Genomic DNA, 12,155 nt, shown 5'->3' on the forward strand with positions numbered 1-12,155 from the left:
GAAAAAGGAAATGCCCAGCTGAGAGACCCCAATCCATCCCCACGTGCTGGAGATGGAGAACCCCCAAATCCTGTTATTCCTCATTCCCAGTGTGCTGGGAGCTTGTATTGTTCCTTAGGAACAGCAAACTCCTATTTTCCATTTATTTATGTGGGGTTTATTAGTTACCATTACCACAAAATAAACAGGATTAATAATTGCTTGTTAATGAACAAGTGAAGGTGGTGAGATCCTGGCAAGGAAACTGTGGCTGCCCCTGGATCCCTGGAGATGTTCCAGGCCAGGTTGGACAGGGTTGGGATAGTGGGAGTGTCCCTGCCCATGGACAGGGAGTGGATGAGCTTTAAGGTCCCCTCCAACCCCAGAATTCCATGATCCTACTCTGCAATTCCATACAAAAACATGGGAATAACATCCTGCAAATGTTCCTGCAGGTCCTGGAACAGGGAATACTTTTTCCTGGGTTATAAATATTAACAACCACCAAATCCTTCAGGCACAGCTGGCAATTTCTGGGGGCATAGCTGCCAAACCCTGATGAGCTGCGTTAATTAGAGCCCTGCTCTAATTACCAGACAGCAGCTCCTGGTTCAGCTGTAACTACAGACAGCAAAGCTGTTTTCCCTTTTAAATGATCCACAGCTCAATTTAATTCCACAACTGCACCTCTCCTCTGGAACAGCAGGACTCCTCCTGGGTTCCTGCCTCCCTAAGCCTCCTTTCTTCTCCCATCCCATGGCAACAGGTAGAGCTTCACTCCCAGCATGGGCGGTGTTTGAGGCTTCCCCACTACTGTGGGCTCCAGCTGAACACAAAAAGGACTTTCTGCATTGTATTTGATGCAAAAACCTTAAAAATCCAAGGGAGGAACCCATGTGCAGCTCCAGGGATGGAGCCATGCCCAGAGCAGAGCTCATGGATGTGGAGGGGAGGTGGGAAGCCACATTAAAGCTTATTTTGTCCATCTTCTGGTGCTTCCTGAACATGAATTGCTTTTCCAATCATTAATCACAATTCCAGAATAATGGAAGTTGGAATTCCCAAATGGTTTGGGTTGGAAGTAACCTTAAAGCTCATCCAGTGCCACCTCTGCCATGGCAGGGACACCTTCCACTGTCCCAGGCTGTCCCAGACCTGGCCTTGGGCACTGCCAGGGATCCAGGGGCAGCCACAGCTTCTCCAGGCACCCTGTTCCAAATCCTAAATGAAAACCTGAAGGAAACCTAGCTCAGAAAACTTCACCTCATTCCCTTTATCCCCTCAACATCCAAATACCTTCCTACCCAGTGTGAAATGAGAATTTCCCCCCTCATTTACAAGTGTTCACATAACACACAAGTGTTGCATCTGGGAGATGTTCCAAGCACAGAAAATTCAGGAATTTTGTTAAAGAGAAAAGGTGAGGGTTAAATCCCAGTGTGAGGGGTGATCCTGGGGTGTCCCACTGCAGAGATCTCCCCCTTCCCTGGGGATTTGGGCTCTGGCTTACCGGGAGGACAGGCTGGGCTTGCCGCTCTTGCTGCAGCTCGTGTAGAGCCCGGGGCCATCGTCGAAGAAACTGCCCAGAGCCAACTTCTGCCTGATGGACTCACGCTCATTCTTCTGGGCCTGCAGGGAGGGACAGGGGTCAGGCTCGGGGGAGGGACAGGGAAGGATGAAGATCTGGGAAGGGACAGGAAGAGATGAAGTTCCAGGAAGAACACATGGAAGGATGAAGCTCTAGGAAGGGACACATGGAAGTATGAAGATCTGGGAAGGGACAGGAAGAGATGAAATTCCAGGAGGGACACATGGAAGGATGAAGCCCTGGGAAGGGACAGGGAGGGATGAGCTCTGGGAAGGACACATGGAAGGATGAAGCTCTGGGAAGGGACAGGAGGGATGAAAATCTGGGAAGGGACAGGAGGGATGAAGCTCTGGGAAGGACACATGGAAGGATGAAGTTCCAGGAGGGACACGTGGAAGGATGAAGCTCTGGCCAGGCCAGGGCACAGCAGCCCCACCACCAAGCTCGGCACGTGCAGCATCTCCCAAGCATTCCACACCTGGGTCAGCCACAGAGCACATCCCACTGGGAATCCCCATCTCATGGAACCAGCCTGGTCTGGGTTGGGGTTGGAAAGGACCTTAAAGGGCATCTGATTGCACCCCAAACTCACTGCTGGATATATCCTGGTATATTCCCCAATATCTGTACCTATATCCACACACAGCCACCTCCATCAGCATCTTCCACTTCCCTGAGCAACTTCCAACCCCATCAAAATCCCTCTCCTGCCAGCGTGCTCAGGGATGGATTTTGAACCATTGTCATCAAATTATCACTGGGTTTAAAAATGTATTGCTATTTATAAATATAAACACAAATACAAGTATAATTATAAATATAAATATAACCACAAACACAAGCACAGCCATAAACATAAATATAAATATAAGTACAGGAGTTTTAAAATAGCAATCAACAAAACAATTTGCAATGAATCCCTGATCAATAACTGTGCAATCAATGTGCAATAAATGCAAATCTCCAGATTCAAAACCTCCCCCAGTGTCTGTCACTAATGGGTCACGTGCCAACACTGACAACAAATTCAGGAAGTTATTGATGGAAGGAACACTTGGAAAGCCTCAAACATTTAATTATAAAATAACACTTAATACCCAATCCAGAAAACACAACAAAAAGAAATAGGGCAGGCAAGGCTGGGCGGCTTCCATGGGGTTAATTCATGGAATTGTGCTTCCCATATCCCACCTCAGGAAAAATAAATCACTTTTTTGTACAAGGAAATGTGACAAAATGCAAATTATTCACCTGAAATAACAAATGATTTAATTCCAGCTCCAGTGCTGATTATACACATTATTACCCTGCCCATTAAATTGTCAATCCCTTACCAAAATAATTCATTTATAACTGAACTCCTTTTATTTCAAATCCTTAAAACAACAAAAATAAACCCCACGATACCAAGCAGTACCAAGTTTTTGGGCTGAGCTCCAGGTTCCTGAAGTTTTACCCAGACCATTGTGTTTTTAGGTTTCAATAATCAATACCTCAATCACACGGAGACAGATTTAGGATTAAAAATAGCCAGCCCTGCTGGGGAGGGCAGAACGGGGGAAAAAAATAAGGAGAAATGAGTGAAAATCATTTTTGAATGAACTGAAAGCAGAAGGAGGGAGGTTGGTGCCAGCTCCTTGTGCTGCCCATCTCAGGGTGCCCTTGGCTGTGCCACTGCACCAATATTCCATCACGTCCTGGAAATTTCCCCTTTCCCAGCTCAGAGGATCCTCTCCCACATCTTCCCATCTAAATCTGATTTTCCTTGTGCTGCAGCTGAAATCCAGCCCACAGCCCATCCCCACCTCCATTCCAGCTGGGACCTCTCCCTCCCAGAGCATCCCCACCTCCTCCGTGGGCACCAAAAGCTGCTCCTTTCCCATTAAAATCCAGGCAGGGTTGGACATTTCACCTCCTTGCTGACGGATCTGTCTCTCCAGATCTGTTTTAATGCTGCTGTTTCCCACTGCTCCCAGGCTGACATCTGTACATTTAATCATCGTGCAATTTGTTTTCTCCAGCAGGTCATTAATGAGGATTCTCAGTAACTCTGCTCCCAGGACTGAGCTGGGAATATCCCATTTTCCAAGGCAGGCCCAGGCTAACGACCATAAAGAAATCCAGGGTCCTATTTGTTATTATAAAATGGGGAGTAGTTAGTAAGAAATAAAATATACCTGAGGGAACTGGACTTTAGGCTTTGGATAAATTACCTGACAGCTGCACTCAAAATCCAGAGCTGGGTATGAAAAAATATAAATGGAGAAGGGAAACAGCAAGGTGGGGTTTGACTGTGAAATATTCTGACTTGGTATAGAAGGAATAATGGGTCAAATCCTCAAAATGCAAAGGTAACTCCAAGGAAAACATAACCCCGTGGTATTTAAATGTGTATTTTGGCACTGACCCAAAAAACAAAAGTGTTTCTGCTCTGTGCAGAGCTGAGCACAATTCAGTTCTCACAATGATTTTAAACAAAGAGCTGCTTTTGATTTTTAAGGGGAGAACAAAACAATCTGGGGCGGATTTTCCTTCTTCCCCTCGACCTTCCCTGTGGGAAGGGCAGCAGTGCCTGGGCTGGAGCCTGGGAGGGGAACACAGCTCAGGCCTGGCTGGGGCTGCTCCAGGGAGCAGGGACAGGTGGCACACAGTCCTGGGATAATCCTGCTTTGGGATGGGCCTCAGGAGGGGACCTCAGAGCTCACCCCATTCCCATGGCAGGGACACCTCCCAGTGCCCCAGGTGCTCCAAGCCCAGTGTCCAGCCTGGCCTTGGCACTGCCAGGGATCCAGGAGCCACAGCCTCCCTGGGAATTCCATCCTTCACCCTCCCAGGGAACAATTCCCAGTTCCCAATGTCCCACCCATCCCTGCCCTCTGGCACTGGGAGCCATTCCCTGGCTCCTGTCCCTCCATCCTTGCCCCCAGTCCCTCTGCAGCTCTCCTGGAGCCCCTTCAGGCCCTGCCAGGGGCTCTGAGCTCTCCCTGGAGCTTCTCCTCTCCAGGTGAGCACCCCCAGCTCTGCCAGCCTGGCTCCAGAGGGGCTCCAGCCCTGCAGCAGCTCCGTTCTGGCCTCTCTCCAGCAGCTCCACATCCTGCCCTGGCAGGATCCCATCCCCATCCTGCCCTGCCCATCCCAGCCCTGCAGGAGAGGGGAGCAGAGGAGAGAATCCCTTCCCACCCATCCTCTGACTCCAAACACTTCAGGAGCACTGGGACACCAGCAGGAGCACTGGGACACCCAGCAGGAACACTGGGACACCAGCAGGAGCACTGGGACACCAGCAGGAGCACTGGGACACCCAACAGGAGCACTGGGACACCCAGCAGGAGCACTGGGACACCCAGCAGGAACACTGGGACACCAACAGGAGCACTGGGACACCCAGCAGGGGCACTGGGACACCCAGCAGGAGCACTGGGACACCAACAGGAGCACTGGGACACCAGCAGGAACACTGGGACACCAGCAGGAACACTGGGACACCAACAGGAGCACTGGGACACCCAGCAGGGGCACTGGGACACCCAGCAGGAGCACTGGGACACCCAGCAGGGGCACTGGGACACCCAGCAGGAACACTGGGACACCAACAGGAGCACTGGGACACCCAGCAGGGGCACTGGGACACCCAGCAGGAGCACTGGGACACCCAGCAGGGGCACTGGGACACCCAGCAGGAACACTGGGACACCAACAGGAGCACTGGGACACCCAGCAGGAGCACTGGGACACCCAGCAGGAGCACTGGGACACCCAGCAGGAACACTGGGACACTCGGCCAGGCCACCAGGGCTATTTTTGCCAGGCTCTGTCATTCCCAGCCCAGCCCAGGCCTATATTTAAAGCCCCAGAGCCACAGGCAGCGTCTCATTTTATCTCTGCACTGCACAAGGGCTGTTCTGGGATTTACAAACAACACAGATCACACAAAATGTGCGTTTATCTCCTTTTTTCTTCCTGGGGTAAATGCAAACCCAAGTCAAAACTTTTTGATCCAGGTCACAAAATGCCTTAAAGCCCCGGGGGTTTCCAGGTAGAAGAACGCCTCTGGAAGCTTCCCCTGCTATTTTAGCACCAGGAGATGAGGAAAGGAGGAAGGAGGGAGGTTTGCCCTGTGCCAGCACTTTACAAACCGCGGATTCTCCCTGCTCCAACCCCCCGAATCCCACCGGCCCGGGCGGGATGCGGGCAGCATTCCCGCAGCTTCGTGGCACACAAAGGCTCCTTTCTGTCCCTTTTTGTCCCTTTACCTTTTTATAGCTGCCCTCGGCGGGCGGCGGGGATGCTTTCCTGATGACGTCACCCATTCCATCATCCCGCTCCCGGCTCATCTGCCCCGCTCCCGGCTCCCGCAGCTCCCGCTGCTGCATGGGCCCCGCTGCCGGCCGCACATCTCCCAGCTGCCCCGGGCACGGGGGGCTCGCTCCCGGCCGGGATGCTCTTCCTGCACCTCTCCGCTCTCCCAGCACCTTGCTTTTCCCAAATAAAGGCAGCGAGCCCCAGGGAGAGGAGCTGGGAATCCGCGTCCTCCTCCAGCCGCTGCCAGCGCCGGATAAAAATAACCCCGAGCTCCAGCGGCTGCACAAGGGCAGGAAAAATGCCGGTGTCTGATGTCAAAATGCCAGGCTGGCCGTGCTGCCGGGCCGGGAGCAAGGGGCTTCCTCCTTCCTTCCTGGGGCCTTTCCCCAGGGAAGTTATCCCAGGGAATTCCCAGGATCCACCACAGGGATTCACATCCCACAGATGGGAAGCACCAGCTGGAATTTTTACTCCATGCAAAACCCATCACCAGCAAGGACCCCACGGAGCTGTTCCCCGGCTAATTCAGCTTTTCCAGGTTCAAAGATTCCTACATTTATTGGAATTGAGCATCAGAGGCACCCAGCCTAACCCTGCTCCCCATCCTGTGGGGGTGGAGAGCCTGGGGATCCCCAAAATTCCATCCCTGGCTCCGGGGGGAACTCAGAGACCACAAACCTGGAGCTTCCATTCTCCTGCCTGGAGATTCAGGCTTTTCAGGCCACCACCAACCCCCTGCCACACAAATCCCATCCCAGCCAGAAAGGTTTGTCTGGATCAGCTGCAGGGAGAGCAGAGCTCACGCTCAGGGCAGGAATTCCCAAAAGGAATCCTTAGGAAAATGGAATTATGCCACAATTTCTCCCCAAAACCCAGCACAGCAGCAAGAAAAATCCTGATTTCTGGTGCAACACAACTGTAGATAAATAATTTTAGTTGCCCTATGATGTTTAACGAGATGTCCAAGCCATGCTGACGCCATTCCAGCCCCAATGCAAATTCCAGGTAAATTCCCAGCTCTAACAACACCCAGGTGATGCATCCCAGCATGAATCTACTCAGAACTTTCAAGGCAAAACCAGCAATAATAAATGTTTAATTCCATTCTTGTCCCTGGACGGTGCTTTGCAACTGTAATTCCCAAATGAAACAAAGTCGTCCTGTGGATATTTCCTTATTTTCAGTTTCCCTCCGCCGCTGACTCATTGTGTCCTTTCCTGCTGTTGCTAAATCCACTTCCTCTCCCAGCTGAGGACGGATCCTGACACAATAAGCCCCAAATAAACAAAGAAATCACGGCTCAGCCCCAGGGGAAGGATGCGCGGCCAGGAGCAGGGGCAGGGGCTGGGGTTTGTCACCGTCCCCTCCCGGTGTGTGACAGTCCTGCAGTGCCCTGTGCTCGCCATCGGGGATGTGCCCGTGTCCCCTCCCCGGCCGAGCCCACCCCTGCTAAGTGACCCCAAAGCTACCAAAGGGCAGGAAGTGACACAGCCCTAAAAATAGAAATAGGAATAAATGTACTGCAGCCTTGCCAGCCGCAGTTTTTAGGGTATTTTATCCCCTGTGCCAGCTTTCCGTCACCTCTGCCCTGCTCATTCCCCGAGCTGATCCCACAGAGCTGATCCCAGTCTCCAGGGCAAACCCTGCACCAAGACCACGGGAGAAGCCCCAAACCCGGCTGAGCAGCACAGCTGGGAGCCCCTGGAGCCACAGCTGGGGGCACATCTGGGGCTCTGCTCAATGCCAGGACCTGCTCCCTTGGGATGGGCTGGGAAAGGCCCATTTAAACTGGGATATCAAAAGGGAAATGGATTTTGGGATTCTCTCAGCACAGGGACCAAACCCTTTGGTGTTCAGCCCTTCCCCATGGGCTGAGCCCACAGCCACCATTGTGCCTCTGCTTGGAACATCCCAAAAAGGCTCCATGTGCCCCAGGAATGCAGATCCCACTCCCTCCAAAGGGGGAAGAGCCTGATTTCCTTTTTCCAGCAGTGAGGGAAAGCTCAGAGCAGCAAAACTCTGGAGCAGCTCAGATTCTGAGGGGTCCCTGGGATGGGAGCACACAGAGCCAGCCCTGCCAGAACACCAGGATGGGCATGGAAGGGTGGGAATCATCCCTGAGTGAGGCCAGGATATAGGGCACAGCGAGTGTGGGGTGCTTGGAACACGCCCCCGTGGCTCCAGGACAAGAAAGCAGCAAAATTCCCCTTTCCTGAGCTTAAAAGCATTGCTGGAGCCAGTGAAACCCCCCTCAGGGCTGGGGTGTGCTCCAGAGGGGAGGAATTCCCCCTTCCTGCTGGGATCAGCTCCCAAACACCCTGGATCCCAAGGCAGGAGAGGAACCCCTGAATGAATTCCCAGCAGAATTCAAGGAAAGCTCTCCAAGGTGCCAAATTCATGGGCATGGAGCACTCAGGGATTGAGGTAAATTCCAGGATCTTGGAATGTCAAGATGCCAGAACTATCAGGGAGAGATTCTTTACGAGAGGATGGAGTGACAGAACCAGGGGAAATGGTTTTAAACTGGAAGAAGGCAGGGATGGGTGGGATATTGGGAAGGAATTCCTGCCTAGGAGGGTGGGGAGGCCCTGGAATGGATTTCCAGAGCAGCTGTGGCTGCTCCTGGATCCCTGGAAGTGCCCAAGGCCAGTTTGGATGGGGCTTGGAACAACCTGTGATAGTGAGAGGAGTCCCTGCCCACCAGGATGGGCTTTAAGGTCTCTTCCAACCCAAATTATTCTATCATTCTGTGATTCCATGCCACAAAACCTCCATTTTATTGCAAGTGCTGGAATAAACCTCTCCCCCAGCAGTCCCTTCCCAGCACAAGGCTCTTGCAAGTTGGTAAAACTGAGGGATGGGCTGAGCCCAAGGCCTCCCTGTGGTGCTGCTTCCCTGAGCATCAGCACACCCCACGTGCTTTCCCAGCTCTTGGCAGAGCCTTTTCTTGGGATCCCTGTCTGAACGAGGCCCCAGAGCTCCCTGACAAAGGCTCTGCTCCATTGTCACTGCTGTGGGACGTGGGGCAGTGCCAGGGAGCCTCCTCAGCTGTGCCAGCCTGCAGCATTCTCCATGGGAAGGGGCCAGGCCAGCAGCTCTCCAGCTTCTCCACACTGGATTTTCATGGAATTTGAGGTTTTCCCCAAGGCCTGTCCCTTGGAGTTGTATTTTGCCACCAGAATTTGCACTCACTTTAAAGAAAAATATGATATCAGCTGATTTCTGGAGCCTCCAAACCCCTCCTGAGACCGAACTGAAGAAACCTCATGAAGTCTCCAATTATTTTGTGAATTTTATGGCTAATTCTGGGGTTCTCTGGGATCCTGGGAGGGGTGGGGGGCATCCAGGCCTGCCTGGTTCATCCCTGGCCCTTCCAGCCTGATCCAAAGTGGCACCAGCACCTCCCTGGCACAGGGTTTGCCAACAGATCCCTCTCAGAAACAGCCAGATAAAGTCAACCCCAACACCTGGACACATCCCACATCCCTGAAAAACCCACCAGGCTCCACCACTGCCCCACCTCAGAGATGATCTCTAAGCCAATAAAATCTCTTTTCTCCTCAGGTCTCCTTTTCTTTTTAATTTTCCTGGCACGTGTGGAGCCTGGAACCATCTCCAGAGCTCTGGTGCCAGCAGATAGCTCAGCCCTGCCTGGTGCCAGAGCACGGAGCCAAATCCTGTTCCCAGGGGCAACCAGGAGGCTCCTGCCTCAGGCACGGGCACTGGGTGCCCCTCAGCTCTCTGCTCTTCATCAGAAATTCAACAATCCGTGATTCACACACATCACCCACATGTACAGCAATGGTAACAAAAGTGGATCAAACCAGGAGGAGGCTGAGGAGCCCAGCACTGCTCTGTGGAGCTGCCAGGCCCTGCTGAAAATACAGATTTACCAAGCAAACTGAAGGCCTGGCTGAGGCTGAGGGCCAGTAAAGCCCAGCTGAACCACCCAGCAGAATAAAACCTTTATTTCTGGGCTGAAGCCCGGATTTGCACGCTGGATTTTTATTCCATGTGGGCTCAGGAGCTCACAAAACACCACTCAGCCAGGGTTTTCCTAGTCAGACTGCAGGAGGAATTACGGAGCCCTGAATAAAATGTTTGGTATAGGGAAATAAATTGGAATAAATAAGAAAAGAAGCATAATTAAGAGAGAAACCCCCAGCACTGAGAGTGGCAGCCTCCAGCCTGATTCCAGGATGCATCCATGGAAAAGATGGCAGATCCACACCATGGAAGAGCCACCCTAAATCCCAGAAATTCCCCTGACAGCCCCATCCAAACCCCAGGAGAGCCCAGGGCCACCTGCACTGGCCAGCCCAGCACTGACAGGAACCAGGGATTTCAGGAATATCCTCCTCTTCCTCAGCACCTGCCCATCCCAGCTCCCTCCCTGCCATGGATTTGGTGGCCCGGCCATGACCTGGGCATGTCAGAGTTTTCCTGCTGCAATTCTCCAAAACAAACCCATTTTTCAGTTTTCCCAAGTGCTGACTTGTTCCTCTCTTTGATTTATTTTTGGTTTCTTTTACAGCTCCAAAAAAAGGGGTGTGGGGAAGGAGGAGATCAGAGCAAACACAGCCACCCCCTCCCCCGGGCAGCCACCGAAATCCCATCACTGCTGTGATCCCAAAGCCCGGGATTGCTGTCCACAAAAGGATTAAAGCTCGGCCTTGGGTTAATGGGGCTGGGAGGGGGCTGGGGTCGCTTTTAATCTCTGCAGCACCCCAGGAAGCTTTGGAAACACACTTCCATTGAAAAGATGTTTCCCGGGATTTTTTTTTTCCTTAGGATTTGGGTGGTTTCTGGCTGGTTTCCCTCTAATATTTATGGGTTTGCAGGAGAGGAACCAATCCATAACAAGCAGGGGATGGGAGCAGGGAAAGGCGGCAGCGCTGGCGCAGTAACACCCAGGGATTTTGGCCAGGCCCGTGCCGCAGCTCGGCATCATCATCACCATCATCATCATCATCATCACCATCATCATCCCACCCCCCGGAGCCCTCCCAGCCGGGAAACAATGCCCAACCTTTAACCCGTGCGTTCCTGAGTATGCTGGGAAAACATCCGCTGCTCCCAAACAATGGCACCATTTATCCCGGCTGTCCAGAGCAACAGGCTCCGAGCTGCAGGGAAATCAAAAGGCCGGGAAAAAAAAAAAAAAAACCAAAACAAAAAAACACGAAAAAACCCCCAGGATATTTTTTCCAAAGAGGTTAAAAATAGAAATTCACTTCCAGAATTGCTAGACTGAAAATAGTCCGATGAAAAATCTTTTCAGCTCCTCTCTGTTTCGTATCTTTTCCCTCGGTGAGATATTTTGCATCTGAGATATTTTCTCAAAAAACACGGCCTGAAGTTGGAATGAAACACGGGAATGGAGGAAAAACAAGGAAGGGGCGCTGGCCTGGGCAAGGCCCTGCTTGCTGAGGGTCCGGCTCTGGGGATGTTTGGGAATGGGGGTTTTCCAAAACACTGCACGCAGGCAAAGGCATTCCTCAGCATCGCCGAGCCAGAGGGACAGGTGTTGGTGCATTTGATAATCTGCCGGTGCCATCGAGCCCTTAAATGTGCCATCGAGCCCCTAGCTGAGCCATGGAGCCCCTAAATGTGCCATCGAGCCCCTAAATGTGCCATCGAGCCCCTAGCTGAGCCATCGAGCCCCTAACTGAGCCATGGAGCCCCTAAATGTGCCATCGAGCCCCTAATTGTGTCATCGAGACCCTAAATGTGCCATCGAGCCCCTAGCTGAGCCATGGAGCCCCTAAATGTGCCATCGAGCCCCTAATTGTGTCATCGAGACCCTAACAGAGCCATCGAGCCCCTAGCTGAGCCATCGAGCCCCTAAAAGTGCCATGGAGCCCCTAACTGAGCCATGGAGCCCCTGAGCCATGGAGCCCCTAAATGTGCCATGGAGCCCCTAACTGAGCCATGGAGCCCCCAGAGAGCCGCTTCCCGTGCAGGTGCACCCACAGCACCCATCCTCTCACCTCTCCTCTCTGTAGAGGGAAATGAAGCCCCAAGCCCAGCCCAGCTCCCAGCTCCCCCCTGAAATAACCCCCCAAAGCCGGGGACCGCCGGGGCTGGGGGCGGCCGGGCTGCCTGCTCCCGAACACGGCCATCGCCGCTTCCTGCGGAACCGGGAGCAGCCCGCAGCCCGTGAATCACCATCCTGCGCTCGCAAGAACGTGGGAAGCGCAGGAAATGCTCTAAAAAAGACATCCCTGCGCTGCGGCAGCTCCGGGACTGCCATCCCGCGGCTCTCTCACTCCCAGGGAGCGCTTTT

At 52.8% G+C, this 12,155-nt stretch overlaps 1 protein-coding gene across 3 annotated transcripts in view; it reads right to left on the reverse strand.

Moving 5' to 3' along the window:
- The window catches only part of SCHIP1 (schwannomin interacting protein 1), a 37,497-nt gene that overhangs the window by 5,113 nt on the left and 20,229 nt on the right, over positions 1–12,155 (reverse strand). For 2 of the 3 annotated variants that reach the window (XM_036388663.1, XM_036388665.2), the window contains exon 2: positions 1,490–1,608. In XM_036388663.1, coding sequence (XP_036244556.1) covers positions 1,490–1,608 — 119 coding nt within the window. Of the gene's footprint in view, positions 1–1,489; positions 1,609–5,820; positions 5,917–12,155 lie in introns of those variants that run through there. The other variant, XM_036388664.2, reaches the window with a different exon arrangement.

The sequence above is a fragment of the Molothrus ater genome, chromosome 10 (assembly GCF_012460135.2).
Source record: "Molothrus ater isolate BHLD 08-10-18 breed brown headed cowbird chromosome 10, BPBGC_Mater_1.1, whole genome shotgun sequence".
NCBI classification, from domain to species: Eukaryota; Metazoa; Chordata; class Aves; order Passeriformes; family Icteridae; genus Molothrus; species Molothrus ater.